This window comes from Carcharodon carcharias (genome assembly GCF_017639515.1).
Source record: "Carcharodon carcharias isolate sCarCar2 chromosome 27 unlocalized genomic scaffold, sCarCar2.pri SUPER_27_unloc_1, whole genome shotgun sequence".
NCBI lineage: Eukaryota > Metazoa > Chordata > Chondrichthyes > Lamniformes > Lamnidae > Carcharodon > Carcharodon carcharias.
The window spans coordinates 6505937-6521451 of record NW_024470624.1 but is presented as its reverse complement, the minus strand read 5'-3'; the positions used below and the strand labels follow the sequence as shown (position 1 = coordinate 6521451).

Sequence of the window (15515 nt, the reverse complement as noted above, 5' to 3'; positions counted from 1 at the left end):
GGAAATCCAGCTTGGGTGGGGGAAAGGGTGGGTTTAGGGAGGGGGAGGGGGAGGAGGAGGGAAGGGGAGGGGGAGCAGGTGGGGACGGGACGAGGATGGGGAGGGGGAGGGGGGAGGAGGAGGAGGGGTGTGGGCGTTGCTGGCCGGTCACAGCGTTTATTGCCCCTCCCTAATCGCCCTCGTTCACAGGCCATTCAAGGGCCAACCACGCCGCTGTGGGGGGGTCTGGAGTCACATGTAGTCCAGACCGGGGTAAGGACGGCAGATTTCCCCCTTCCCTAAAGCGGGAATAGGAGTGAACCACATGGGGTTTTACGACAATCGATGACTGTCGCCACGACTGAAACTGGCTTCATAATTCCAGATTTTACAAATTGAATTTAACTTCCACCGGTTGCCGTCGGTGGGATTGAGCATGTATCCCTCCCATCCTCACCCCACCCCCCCACCCCAGAGCATTAGCCCAGGGCCTCCAGATTACTAGTCCAGTGATACAGTTCAGAGAAGGTTTCCCGGACTCACACCAGGGATGGGCAGCCTGTCGTATGAGGGAAGGTTGGACAGGCCAGGTTTGTATCCGCTGGAGTTTAGAAGAGTAAGAGACGGCTCGATTGAAACCTTTAAGATCCTGAGGAATCTTGACAGGGTGGATGTGGAGAGGCTGTTTCCTCTTGTGGGCAGAATCTAGAACGGAGTGGGGGGGGCGGTGTTTAAAAATAAGGGGGTCGTCCATTTAGGACAGAGACGAGGAGAAATTTTTTCTCAGAGGGCAGTGAATTCTCTTCCTCGAAAGGCGGTGGAATCTTGACCACTCCCCCCCCACCACCACTGCTCCCCCCAAAACCTCCTCCCGCCGCCCCACTTCTCCCCGCAATGCCCCCCACCCCACTGCCCCCCTTCCACCAGGCGACGTTACCTCAGCACTGGCACCGGGAGCGTCAGCCTCGGTTTATTGGGGTGGGGGTGGTGCTCGACTCTCTAGCGGGGGGAGGGGACCGAACGCAAGAGGAACACATAAGGGGCTGCGGACCCCCACCCCGCCCCGCCCCTCCCCTCCCCCCGCCCCGAGGCGCTCCCTCGCCGGGAATCCCCAGCGCCTAAGCTGTTTGGCGATTGGAAAGCGGCAGCCTGGGACTGAACCATCCGATGGGAATGCCCCCTGGCGGAGGCCAGGCCAGGCCGGAGCCTGCTGGTGGGGCGGGGCTGGGCCAGCTTCACCGTGTCTGCCCAGGGAGCTGCCCAGGACCAATGATTCTCCAACTTCTTCCCAGTTTGGGATGACTGGGAGCCAGCGGCCTGATCCGATTATGTCCCAGGATAAAGAGGGAGAACAGCACAGAAAAAACGACAAGGCAAGACTTTGATTTAATAGTGGCAAGCATCTGATCAATGGCTTTACACACTGATTATGGGTACGTGTCTGACTGTGTATGTGTGTGTGTGTATCTATGTTTTTACCTGACTGTGTCTCTGTCTGTATCACGGTGTGCCCGTCTCTATCACTGTTTGCATGTCTGGTTGTGTCCGCCTGTGTGAGTGAATGTTTGTATATCTATGTGCGTATGCCTGTGTCTATGTGTGTGCATGTGTGTGTGTGTGTGCATGTGTGTGTGTGTGTGTGCATGTGTGTGTCTCTGTGTGCATGAATGTGTGCACGCGCATGTCTGTGTGCGTGCGTTGTGTCTCTGCGTGTGCGTGTCTGTATCTGTGTGTCTCTGTGTGCACGTGAGCGCATCTGTGTCCGTTGTCCGTGTGTCTGTATCTGTCTGAGAGAGTGTGTGTGCCTGTATCTGTCTGTGTCTGATTGTGTATGCCTCTATCTGTCTGTGTCTGACAGAGTGTGTACGTGTGTATCTGTCTGTGTCTGAGTGTGTGTGTGTGTGTGTGTGCCTCCATCTGTATGTGTCTGTGTCTGAGATAGTGTGTGTGTGTCTCTCCCTGTCTGTGTCTGTGTCTGAGAGAGTGTGTGTGTCTCTATTTATCTGTGTCCGTGTCTGAGAGAGAGTGTGTGTGTCTCCATCTATCTGTGTCCATGTCTGAGAGAGAGTGTGTATGTCTCTGTCTGTGCCTGTGTCTCTATCTGTCTGTGTCTGCGTGTCTCTATCTGTCTGTGTCCGTGTCTGAGAGTGAGTGTGTGTGTCTCTATCTGTCTGTGTCTGAGAGAGAGTGTGTGTGTGTCTCTATCTATCTGTGTCTGTGTCTGAGAGAGTGTGTGTGTCTCTGTCTGTGTCCGTCTCTGAGAGAGAGTGTGTGTGTCTCTATCTGTGTCTGTGTCTGAGAGAGAGAGTGTCTATCTATGTGACTGTGTCTGAGAGTGTCTGTGTCTGAGAGTGTGTGTCTCTATCTGTGTCTGTGTCTGAGAGAGTGTGTGTGTCTCTATCTGTCTGTGTCTGTGTCTGAGAGAGCGTGTGTGTCTCTATCTGTCTGTGTCTGTGTCTGACAGTGTGTGTGTGTCTCTATCTGTCTGTGTCTGTGTCTGAGAGAGTGTGTGTGTCTCTAGCTGTCTGTGTCTGTGTCTGAGAGTGTGTGTGTGTCTCTATCTGTCTGTGTCTGAGAGAGAGTGTGTGTCTCTATCTGTCTGTGTCTGTGTCTGAGAGAGTGTGTGTGTCTCTAGCTGTCTGTGTCTGTGTCTGAGAGTGTGTGTGTGTCTCTATCTGCCTGTGTCTGTGTCTCTATCTGTCTGTGTCTGTGTCTGAGAGAGAGTGTGTCTCTATCTGTCTGTGTATGTGTCTGAGAGTGTGTGTGTGTGTCTCTATCTGTCTGTGTCTGTGTCTGAGAGTGTGTGTGTGTGTCTCTATCTGTCTGTGTCTGAGAGAGAGTGTGTGTCCCTATCTGTCTGTGTATGTGTCTGAGAGTGTGTGTGTCTCTATCTGTCTGTGTCTGTGTCTGAGAGTGTGTGTGTGTGTCTCTATCTGTCTGTGTCTGTGTCTGAGAGTGTGTGTGTGTGTCTATCTGTCTGTGTCTGTGTCTGAGAGAGAGTGTGTGTCTCTATCTGTCTGTGTATGTGTCTGAGAGTGTGTGTGTGTCTCCATCTGTCTGTGTCTGTGTCTGAGAGTGTGTGTGTGTGTGTCTCTATCTGTCTGTGTCTGTGTCTGAGAGTGTGTGTGTGTCTCTATCTGTCTGTGCCTGTGTATGAACAGCTGAATCAGTCGTAGCACTCTGCCATGTCGCTCCCCTCCACCAGGCGTCGGACGAAGGAAGAAGCCGTGACGAGGATCTGCCCGATCCCGTACATCACCGAGGAGCTCACACGGAGCATCTCCCTACAGGGGGAAAGCGGAAACACAGGTCACCTTCGGTCCCGAGACGGCTGCACCGCGGCTCAGCCGTTGTCGCTGGGGGCCTGGCCACGCTGGAGCCAGGAAGGCGGGGTGCGGAGGAGGCTGCACCCCTGCTTCACAGCGGAGCCCGTCCTGCTGCTCCCGGGATCGTGCTGTGCGCAACACGGCCAGCTCCCTGCCTCCAGGGTGATGACAACCGTACCCGCCAAGGAATCCCGCCGGCTGCGCGTACCGGTGTTTTGGGATGCTGGGCAGATGGTGGCCTCACTGCATAACCCCCCCACCCCCCCCCCCAACCCACCCCTCCCCCATCCCCCCCTCGTCCGCCCACCCCACACACCCACTTCGTCCGCCCACCCCACCCCTCCCCCACCACCGCCCTCCTGCACCCCATCCCCCATCACCCACCTCTCCCCCATCCACCTCCCCCATCGCCCACAACCCTCCCACCGCCCCTCCCCACCCCCACCTCGTCCGCCCACCCCACCCCTCCCCCATCCCCCCCTTGTCCGCCCACCCCACCTCCCCCACCCCTCCCCCACCACCGCCCTCCTGCACCCCATCCCTGCCCCTCCCCCATCACCCATCACCCACCTCTCCCCCATCCACCTCCCCCATCGCCCACAACCCTCCCACCGCCCCTCCCCACCCCCACTCACGTCCGCCCACCCCAACACCCCCTCGTCCGCCCACCCCACCCCCCACCCTCGTCCGCCCACCCCACCCCCCTCTCGTCCGCCCACCCCACCCCCCTCTCGTCCGCCCACCCCAACCCCCCCTCGTCCGCCCACCCCACCCCCCACCCTCGTCCGCCCACCCCACCTCTCCCCTACCGCCCCCAGCCCTCCCCCCATCCCTCCTCCCCCACCCCAGACATCACCCCTCCCCCTCCCCAGACCCTCCACCCCCCGCCCGCCCTCCTGCAACCCATCCCCCGCCCCTCCCCCATCACCCAACCCCGGCCCCACCCCAAGCTCCGGCATGCCCTCCCTAACCCTCTCCGCCTCTCCCTGTCTCTCTCTCTCTCTCTCTCCTTTAAGACACTCCTGAACACCGACCTCTGACACTGAGGTTGGGTCACCTGTCCTCACATCACCTTATGTGGCTCTTTGTCAAATTTTTTTTGATATATTCTTTCACGGGGACGTGGGCCTCGCTGGGCCGGGCCTGGCATTTATTGCCCCCATTCCCCTAACTGCCCCTTTGAGAAGGTGGTGGTGGGTGAGCCGCCTTCTTGAGCCGCCGCAGCCCCCTGTGGTGTAGGTACACCCACCGTGCTGTTAGGGAGGGAGTTCCCAGGATTTTGACCCGGTGACAGTGAAGGAACGGCCGATATATTCCCAAGTCGGGACGGCGAGTGCGGCTCGGAGGGGGAACTTCCGGGCGGTGGTGTTCCCCATGCATCTGCTGCCCTCGTCCTTCTAGACGGTAGCGGTGGTGGGTTTGGAAGGTGCTGTCGAAGGAGCCTGGGTGAGTTGCTGCGGTGCATCTTGTAGATGGTACACACACTGCTGCTGCTGTGCGACCGATCTTTTCACAATCGCTCCCGTGAAGCATCTTCGGACGTTTCGTGACTTCAGCGGGCACCACGTAAACACGCTATTCCCGGACGTCTCGCTTGAATTTCAGTGCCGGCGTGGTGCCGGGCCGCCAGTCTGAGCCATTGGCCGATCGAACCGGACAGCACCAACTCCGCCCCCCCCCCACCCCTCCCCCCCACCCCCCCCCCCCCAACCCCCGGCTGTCCACTGTAGGCAGGAGCGCGGAGCGCGTTCAGCCAGCCGGTGCTCTCAAAACCCCAAAAAAAACCATCCGGCGTCAGATGCCGCGATCGGACAGCACTTGCCGTTCAATCCCGAGCGCACCGACCAGCTACGCTAATAACTACACTAACAACCGATTTGTGATGATCAGTCAAGCTCGTGACGCGGCTCGTTTACACTCGCTAGAAGCGACCTGCATCCACACGGGGGAGGGACCTCAGCAAACAAAAGGAATAGGTTCCTGCCTTGCGCCCTTTTTAATTTTTTTGGGGGGGATTACCCGGGAGCTCGGGGAGCCTGCAGTCCCCCATTGTTTTCTCCATGGCGATGTCTCGACCAATCACAGTTGACCTGCCAACCAATCAGCACCCCTTTTCTTCCTGTCATCCGAATTGCTGGGGTCCTTGGAAATTTGGCACTCTTGTGTTTGTCCTGAGGCGAAAAGTTCCAGCGACGTGCCCCCTCTCCCTCCCTTCTCCCCTCCTCCCCACCCCACCCCTTCACAGCGATGCTCGAATGGTGTCATTGAATGAATGCATCGTCCTTGGGAAGGCACCATCTTCCTCTCCCTCCCGATCTCGCCACACACCCCTCCCCCCCACACCTCCTACACCTCCTCCAACACACGAGAGAGGTTTGGGTGGCGGGGTGGGGGGGGGGATGGGGAGGTCCATTGCACCATCTTACCGGATGACCTTCTTGGGACCGAGGCACTTGATGTCAAAGGTCATGGAGTACAGGCCGTAGAAGGTGGCGCGGATGTTCAGCGAGCCAAAGAGGTCCTTGGGATTGAGCTTGTAGATGTCGAAGGTGATTCGGGCAATGTCTTTCGAGTTCTTCGGTTTCTGGGTCAGCGAGTATGAAACCATCCCTCTCTGCAACACAAAGACAGCTCCCGATAATACAGAGGAAAGCTCCCTCTACGCTGTCCCCATCAAACACTCCCAGGACAGGTACAGCACGGGGTTAGATACAGAGTAAAGCTCCCTCTACACTGTCCCCATCAAACACTCCCAGGACAGGTACAGCACGGGGTTAGATACAGAGTAAATCTCCCTCTACACTGTCCCCATCAAACACTCCCAGGACAGGTACAGCACGGGGTTAGATACAGAGTAAAGCTCCCCCTGCGCCGAAGGGGCATCTCCAGGGTCCTGCATCCTGATTCCCAGTGGGCTGGGCTTGGGAACAATAGTGAGCTGGGGGTTAGTGCGCAATGGAAACAGAGGACAACTGGCGAACGGCCGGCACAATGGTTCGGGTGAGGTGTGGTACCGCTCGACGTGAGGGTGGGTTGTTGGGGGGCGGGGGTCTGGCTCCGTGTCTGGGCCTCCCCACCCCTGCCACCGCACCCGCCGACATTAACACATTTGGGGTCACCCCAGCTTGCCTGGGAGATTTGAGGGGGGGGCGGCGGGGGAGAAATCGTTCCCGACGCACTGACCTTGGGGGACTGCCACTGCTGGCCTTTCTGGAGCACCATGAAGGCCGTGTCGTCGTCCAGGTGCTCGAAGAACTCCTCGCTGTCCACTGCGGTCCCGTCCTCCTCCAGGACCAGGCTGATCGCCCCTGTGATGAGGAGGGCATCAAAAACCTGCAAGGGCGCGGGGGGTGGGGGAAGGAAGAGGTGGAAGAGAAAGACAGCAGTCAGATGGCGGGAGGTCATGACACACCATTCACGGCAAGGGTAGAGGTCGTGTGTCTGTCTTTGTATGAGTGTCCATCTCCGTTTGTGTTTACGTGTGTGTGTGTGTTTGTGTGTGTGTGCCTGTTTGTGTGTGCGCGCCTCCGTGTGCGTGCAGGCGTGCGCGCCTCCGTGTGCGTGCAGGCGTGCGCGCCTCCGTGTGCGTGCAGGCGTGCGCGCCTCCGTGTGCGTGCAGGCGTGCGCGCCTCCGTGTGCGTGCAGGCGTGCGCGCCTCCGTGTGCGTGCAGGCGTGCGCGCCTCCGTGTGCGTGCAGGCGTGCGCGCCTCCGTGTGCGTGCAGGCGTGCGCGCCTCCGTGTGCGTGCAGGCGTGCGCGCCTCCGTGTGCGTGCAGGCGTGCGCGCCTCCGTGTGCGTGCAGGCGTGCGCGCCTCCGTGTGCGTGCAGGCGTGCGCGCCTCCGTGTGCGTGCAGGCGTGCGTGCCTCCGTGTGCGTGTATGTGCATGCATGTGTCCATAAGTGTGTGTGCACCTGCTTGTCTATGTGGGTGTGTGTCTCTGTGTACGCAAGTATGTGTGTGTATGTATACATATTTGCGCGCGTGTGTGTGTCCATTTGTATGTGTGCGCACGTGCATGTGCCTGTGTGTGTGTCCATTTGTGTGTAAGTGTCCATTTGTGGGTATGTGGGTTTGTGCCTCTGTGTATGTGTGTCTGTGTATGTGCGTGCGCGTGTGTGTGCATGTGCCTCTGTATGTCCATTTATGCGTATGTGTGTGCGTGCCTGTGTGTATGTCTGTGCGTTTGTGACTGTGTGTATGTGTCTGTGTGGCTCATGGAAGGGCAGGACTGGGTGTTAAATATTCCCAGGTACAAGGTGTTCAGAAAAGATAGGGCAGGAAGAAAAGGAGGAGGGGTGGTGCTATTGGTTAAGGAGAGCATGGCAGTGCTGGAGAAAGAGGATGTCCCAGAGGGTTCAAGGGCAGAATCTATTTGGCCAGAGCTAAGGAACAGAAAGGGTGCAACTACATTGCTCGGTGTAGTCTATAGACCGCCAACTAGTGAGAAGAGCGTAGGGGAACAAATCTGCAGGGTTAATTTCAGAGAGGTGCAAGCATTATAGAGTAGTTATAATGGGGGACTTTAATTACCCGAGTGCAGGGTGGAGAGGGACAAGAGTTTCTAGATTGTGTTCAGGAGAATTTCCTACAGCAGTATGTTCCCAGTCCATAAGAAAGGATGCACTGCTAGACCTGGTTTTCGGGAATGAGGTGGGCCAAGTAGATCAAGTGTCAGTGGGGGAACATTTAGGATACAGTGATCATTGTATCATAAGGTTCAGGATGATAGTGGAAAAGGACAATGTGCAATCCAGAATAAGAATAATTAACTGGGGAGAGCCGACTCCAATGGGGGCAAGAACGGAGCTGGGCTGGATAGACTGGAACCAAAGGTTGGGTGGGAGAAACTGCGGCTGAACAATGGGCCTCCTTCAAAGAAGAAATGGTTGGGGCACAGTCGAGGTGTGTTCCCTCAAAAGGGAAAGGGAGGGCAAACAAATCCAGAACTCCCTGGATGAAAAAGGAGATAGAAATTAAGATCAAAAAGAAAAAAAGTGTGCTTGTGGCAGGTGTCAGGTAGAAAATACAATTGAGGACCAAGAGGAATACAGAAGGTTCAGAGGGGAGGTGAAAAAGCAAATAAGAGAAGCAAAGAGGGATCATGAGAAAAGACTGGCAGCCAACATAAAGGGGAATCGCAAAGTCTTCTGTAGGCACATAAATAATAGGAGGGTGGTAAAAGGAAGAGTAGAGCCGATTAGGGGCCAAAAAGGAGATTTACACATAGAGGCAGGGGCCATGACTGAGGTATTAAATGAACGCTTTGCATCCGTCTTTACCAAGGTGGTAGATGCTACCATGGTGACAGACAAGGAAACTCTGTCTCCAGAAGGGATCAAAATTGATAAGGAGGAAGTGTTGAATAGACTGTCGGTACTTAAAGTTGACAGGGCACCGGGACCGGATAAGATGCATCCAAGAATATTGAAGGAAGCGAGAGTGGAAATGGCAGGGGCACTGGCCATAATCTTTCAGTCTTCCCCAAATTCAGGGGAGGTGCCAGAGAACTGGAGAATTGCAAAATTACGCCCTTGTTAAAAAAAGGTTGTAAGGATAAACCCAGCTTAACTTCGGTGGTGGGGAAAGGTCATGTTGACAAATTTGACCGAATTTTTTGAGGAGGTAACCAGGAGTATTGATGAGGGTAATGCATTTGTCGTGGTCTACATGGACTTCAGCAAGGCTTTTGATAAGGTCCCTCAAGGCAGACTGGTCAAGAAAGTGAGAGCCCACGGGATCCAAGGCAAAGTGTCACGTTGGATCCACAATTGGCCGAGAGACAGGAAGCAGAGGGTGACGGTAGAGGGGTGTTTCTGTGACTGGAAGCCTGTTTCCAGTGGGGTTCCGCAGGGCTCGGTGCTGGGGCCCTTGCTGTTTGTGGTGTACATAAATGATTTGGGCTTAAATGTAGAGGGTGTGATCAAGAAGTTTGCGGATGACAGGAAAATTGGTCGGGTGGTAAATAGTGAGGAGGATAGCCGTAAACTGCAGGAGGACATCAATGGGCTGGTCAGGTGGACGGAGCAGTGACAAATGGAATTCAACCAGGAAAAGTGTGAGGTAATGCACTTGGGGAGGGCTAACAAGGCAAGGGATTACACCATGAATGGTCGGACCCTGGAAAGTACTGAAGATCAGAGGGACCTTGGTGTGCAAATCTCTGAAGGTAGCAGGGCAGGTAGATAAGGTGGTTAAGAAGGCATATGGGGTACTTGCCTTTATTAGCCAAAGCGTAGAATACAAGAACAGGGAGGTTATGCTGGAACTGTATAAAACGTTGGTGAGGCCACAGCTGGAGTACTGTGTGCAGCTCTGGTCACCACACTATAGGAAGGATGTGATTGCACTGGAGGGGGTGCAGAGGAGATTCATCAGGATGCTGCCTGGGATGGAGGGTCTAGGCTATGAGGAAAGGTTGGATAGACTGGGGTTGTTTTCCTTGGAGCACCGAAGGTTGAGAGGGGACCTGATAGAGGTGCATAAGATTACGAGGGGCATAGATAGGGTGAATAGGAATGTACTTTTTTCCATTAGTAGAGGGGTCAATAACCAGGGGGCATAGATTTAAGGTAAGAAGTAGAAGGCTAAGAGGGGAGTTGAAGAGAAATGTTTTCACTCAGAGGGTGGTGGGAGTCTGGAACTCACTGCCTGAAAGGGTGGTCGAGTCAGAAACTCTCGTAACATTTAAGAAGTATTTAGATATTCACTTGCGTTGCCTTAGCCTCCAGGGCTATGGGCCAGGTGCTGCAAAAAGGGATGAGTGTAGTCTGATCTTTGTTGACCAGTGTGGACACGATGGGCCGAATGGCCTCCTTCTGTGCTGTCGACGTCTATGAGAAAATTATTTGGTAGCAGTTACGTGGAAAAATATGGGTTGATTGGGAAAAGCCAGCATGGATTTCTAAAGGGGAAATCATGTTTGACTAACTTGGAGTTTTTTGAAGAGGTTACAGAAAAGGTCGATGAAGGTAATGCGGTTGATGTGGTGTATATGGACTTTCAAAAGGCCTTCGATACAGTGCCACACAACAGACTTGTGAGAAAAGTTATTGCTCATGGAATAAAAGGGACAGTAGCAGCGTGGATACAAAATTGGCTGAAACATAGGAAGCAGACAGTAATGGTCAATGGATATTTTTCAGGCTGGAGGGAGGTTTGTAGTGGAGTTCCCCAGGGGTTGGTACTGGGACCCTTGCTTTTCCTGATATATATTAATGATCTAGATCTTGGTGTGTGCAGGGGACAATTTCAAAGTTTGCGGATGATATGAAGCTTGGGGAGTTTTGTAAACTGTCAGGAAGATGGTGTAGAACTTCAAGAGGACATAGACAGGTTGGTGGAGAGGGCAGATTGGTGGCAGGTGAAGTTCAATGTGGAGAAGTGTGAGGTGATTCATTTTGGTAGGAAGAACACGGACAGACAATTTAAAATAAGGGGTGAAATTCTGAAGGGGGTGCAGGAGCAGAGGGACCTGGGTGTACGTGCGCATAGATCATTGAAGGTGGCAGGACAGGTGGAGAAAGCAGTTGATAGAGCATGTAGTATCCTGGGCTTTATTAATAGGGGCACAGAGTACAAGAGCAGGGAGGTTATGCTGAATTTATATAAGACACTGGTTAGACCTCAGCTGGAATATTGTGTACAGTTCTGGGCACCACATTATAGGAGGGGTGTGAACACATTGGAGAGAGTGCAGAAGAGGTTGACAAGAATGATTCCAGGGATGAGAAACTTCAGCTATGAGGATAGGTTGGAGAGGTTGGGACTATTCTCCTCGGAGAGGGGGAGGCTGAGAGGAGATTTGATAAAGATGTTCAATATCACGAGGGGGCTGGACAGAGCCGACAGGGAGAAGCTGTTCCCGCTCTGAAAAGGATCGAGAACGATGGGGGGGGGGGCAGAGATTTACATTGTTTTGCAAAAGAAGCGAGTGTGACGTGAGAAAAAACTTTTTCACGCGATGGAGTGGGTGGGTCTGGAACGCGCTGCCTGGGAGTGTGGTGGAGGCAGGTTCAATCGGGGCATTCAGGAGGGCATTAGATGATCATTTGAATAGAAATAATGTGCAGGGGAACAGGGTGGGTGGGAGTGGGGGGAAAGGCAGGGCAATGGCACTAGGTCATGGTGCTCGTTTGGAGAGCTGGTGCAGACATGATGGGCCGATTGGCCTCTTTCTGTGCCTTTAAAATTCTGTGATTGTGTGTGTGTGTGTGTGTGTGTGTGTGTGTGTGTGTGTGTCTGAGTGCATTTGTGCGTATCTGTCCATACCTGTGTACATGAGCTGTGCGTGTCCTTGTACATTGCTCCCCATCCCTGCCGCACCCGCACCCCCCCCCACCACCCCCAGCGGCAACAACTCTTCCACCTCCCCACCGCACCCCCCGGCCCTTCCTTAACCCCCTCCGACCCCACCCCCTCAAAACCGACCTTGTTCATCAGCTCCCCCAGTGTCCCAGCCATCACCCCTTTCCGGGAGGTGCGATCGTGGTTGCAGATTCGAAAGGGTCTCTGGGGAGGCGTGGAGGTCCACAGCCTCCGGGTCAGCTCCGAGCCCACTGAAGAAACCGACCTGAAGTCAGGGGGTAGGGGGACGGAGGGAAAAATATCATCGTCAGCTCCTTGTTCTCGCTGCCTGTCCCCCTCCTCACTGCTCCAATAAGAGTTCCCCGCAGCCCCGGTGAGGGGCATTATTTCCCCCCACTTCTTCCCAATCCCCTCAACCTCTGACGCAAAACGTTCGCCTGCAGGTACAGCAAGCGATCAGGAAGGCAGACGGAATGGTGTTGTTTATTGCAAAGGGGAGCTGGGAGTATAAAGGTAGGGAAGTCTTGCTGCAGCTGGACAGGGCATTGGCGAGTCCGCAGCCGAAGTACTGCGCAGAGTTTCAGTCTCCTTACTTAAGGAGAGACGTACTTGCGTTGGAAGCCGTTCAGAGAAGTTTCGCTCGGCCGATTCCCAGGATGAAGGGGGGTTTGTCTTATAGGGGAAGGTTGAGCAGGTTGGGGCCGGTACCCAATGGAGTTTAGAAGAATGAGAGGGGATCTTATTGAGACAGATAAGATCCTGAGGTGGGGGGTGGGGGGGGGGGGGGGGGGGGTGGTGGAGAGGGGGTTTGACAGGGTGGATGCTGAGAGGATGTTTCCCCCTCATGGGGGGGGGGGGGGGAATCTAGAATGAGGAGGGGGGGGCACAGTTTAAAAATAAGGCGGGGAGCGGGTCTCCCATTGAAGAGGGAGACGAGGAGGAATTTCTTCTCTCGGGTGGGGGGGGGGGGTCAGTCTGTGGGATTCTCTCCCCCCCCCCCACCACCAGAGAGCGGCGGAGGCCGGGTCACTGAATATATCCGAGGCCGAGTTAGACAGAGTTTCGATCGACGAGGGGAATCAAGGGTTATGGGAGGAGTGGTGACAGACAGGAGAGTGGAGAAGCAACAGAGGCACGAGGAGAAACATTTTCACGCAGCGAGTGGTTAGGATCTGGAACGCATTGTCCGAGTGCCCGGGGGTGGGGGGGGCAGGTTCGATCGAGGTGGGGGGAATCGAATTATTAACTGAAGAGGAAGAATGTGTAGGGCTACAAGGAGAAGCTGGGGGTAGGTGTTGGGGGGAGTGGCACTGGGTGAATGGCTCAGAGAGGGGGCACAGACACAAGGGGCCCAATGGCTTCCTCCTGCACTGTAAGCATTCTGAGGTTCAGCAAATCTCAGGGGCTGCTGCCGGTCAGGGGCAGGGACGGAGACACACACACCCACCCACACACACACACACGCTGATACACACAGACACATACACAAAGCAGATACACACAAAGCCACACAGACACATACACAAGCAGATACACAGACACATACACAAGCAGATACACAGACACATACACAAGCAGACACATACACACACACAAAGACACATACACAGACAGATAGACACAAATACACACACAGATACACAAATACACACACAGACGTAGACATACAAATGGACACACACACGCACACAAAGACACATGCATACAGACACAAATACAAACACAGACACATACACACAAACACAGAGACACATACACGCGCAGACACACACACACGCGCAGACACACGCGCTGACACACACACGCGCTGACACACACACGCGCTGACACACACACGCGCTGACACACACACGCGCTGACACACGCGCAGACACACACGCGCGCAGACACACACGCGCGCAGACACACACACACGCGCAGACACACACACACGCACAGATACACACACACGCGCAGATACACACACACGCGCAGATACACACACACGCGCAGATACACACACGTGCAGATTCACACACACGAAGACACATGCAGGCACACAAAGACACATGCAGGCACACAAAGACACATGCAGGCACACAAAGACACATGCAGGCACACAAAGACACATGCAGGCACACACAAATACAAACACAGATACATACACAAGCAAATCAACACAAACACACACGGACACAAGCAGATACACAGACACACAGGGACACAAGCAGATACAATGACACACACAGGGACACGCAGACACACACACAAGCAGATACACACAGACACACACACAAACAGATACACATACACAAGCAGGTACACACAGACACATACACACGCAGACACACATACACATGCAGACACACATACACATGCTGATACACACAAACACATGCACACACTGATACACAGACACAGGCACACACAAAGTACACACAAAGACACATACACAGATACACACACAGGCATATACACAAGCAGATACACGGACACAGACACATACACAAGCAGATACACAGACACACACAAACACATATACAAGCAGATACACACACACTGATACAAACATACACACAAACACACAAACACATACACAAAAATACAGACATATGCACAACCTGATATACACAAACACACACAGACATCTACACATGCAGATACATACACACACAAACGCACAATCACAGAATTGTTACAACGCAGGAGGTCATTCAGCCCATCGTCTCTGCACCGGCTCTCCGAATGAGCATTACGCCCTCGTGCCATTCTCCTGCCTCTTCCCCCGTACCCCTGCACATTATTTCTATTCAAACAATCACCCAACGCCCTCTTGAATGCCTCGATTGAGCCCTCCTCCACCAGGCAGTGCACCCCAGACCCCAACCACTCGTCGTGTGAAAGAGCTCCCTCTCACATCGCACCTGCCTCTTGCGCAAATCACTTCAAACCTGCGGCCTCTCGTTCTCGGCCCCTTGACGAGGGGGCTTTGTTTTACCTGCCTGCGGTAAGCGAGCTGGGCAGTGCCGATGAGTGACGAGCGCTGGCTGCTTTCCGCTCTGTCAGTCTCGCTGTCGCGCCTCTGCGGTAGGAGGGTTCTGAGCTCCCGCTCGGGGCGAGCGGGGGGGGGGGGGGGGGGGGGGGGTCTGGGACCCGCGCAGTACAGGCGAAGAGGCCGTTCGGCCCACCGTGCCAGTGCTGGCCCGTTGCGAGAGCTCTCCTCTCACTCCCGCCCACTCCCCTTTCTCCATGTCCATGCGATTTCCACCACCCCCCCCACCCCACCCCGCCCCCCAACCCTCCTTTTCCACTCTCGAAGAAGCTGCTGCTGAGTCTGCTTCCAAACACCGGCAACCCACGACGATCGCAATCTTCTCAACCGTCCCCACCACCGCCACCATCACCACCACCAGCCCTTCTACTGGTGACAATGTCCTTCAATCCGGATCGGGGAAGCTGGGGATCCCACTGATCCCCGTTCCCCGGAGAGAAGGCGGAGCAGCGAGGACTCGATGAGGGGGGTCCTGACAGAGTTGTGGATGAGGGGGTGGGGGTGGGGGCGGGAGAGTTGGGGGGGGGGGGAGGGCGGGGTGGTGCTGGTGGTGGTGGGGGGGTGAAGGGAAGTGAAGCGGGGAGGGGAGGAGGGGGTGAGATCTGGAGTTCCCCTCAGTGTCCCCGGGGCCCGATGTTTAATCCTCGAGCGACCTTCGTGGCGAAAAGCAAAATTTTTTTTAAAAATCGATGTGCAAGGACGGGTCGCTGCTAGAGGTGTGTGAGGGTCAAATCTGCCCCTCCCACTCTACCCCCGCCCCCACCCCCTCGTCCACAACTCTGTCCGGGCCCGGTGGTGATTCCGGAAGCTCCTTATCTGGGGTGGGGAGGGGGCTGCCTGGGATGGATAGGATCGGGCGGTTGGGGAGGGGGGTG

The 15515-nt window shown here is 55.1% G+C and overlaps 1 protein-coding gene across 1 annotated transcript; it reads right to left on the bottom strand.

Moving 5' to 3' along the window:
- Positions 1-3026: 3026 nt before the first annotated feature.
- cideb (cell death inducing DFFA like effector b) lies at positions 3027-11993 on the bottom strand. The gene is made up of 4 exons (XM_041180772.1): positions 11733-11993; positions 6489-6638; positions 5732-5919; positions 3027-3263 (listed from the first exon to the last, which is right to left on the bottom strand). Exons 1-4 carry the CDS (start codon positions 11991-11993, stop codon positions 3146-3148), a joined length of 717 nt encoding a protein of 238 aa, XP_041036706.1. The 3' UTR covers positions 3027-3145.
- Between the last annotated feature and the right edge of the window lie 3522 nt (positions 11994-15515).

What these genes read in the sequence shown, in the direction of transcription:
- cideb (XM_041180772.1), bottom strand. Translation starts at nt 11,993, where the DNA reads ATGCCCCTCACCGGGGCTGCGGGGAACTCTTATTGGAGCAGTGAGGAG. An exon ending in TGGGGGAGCTGATGAACAAG is followed by an intron (nt 6,639 to 11,732) that starts GTCGGTTTTGAG and finishes GCGCCCTTGCAG; the next exon opens with GTTTTTGATGCCCTCCTCAT. An exon ending in AGCAGTGGCAGTCCCCCAAG is followed by an intron (nt 5,920 to 6,488) that starts GTCAGTGCGTCG and finishes TTTGTGTTGCAG; the next exon opens with AGAGGGATGGTTTCATACTC.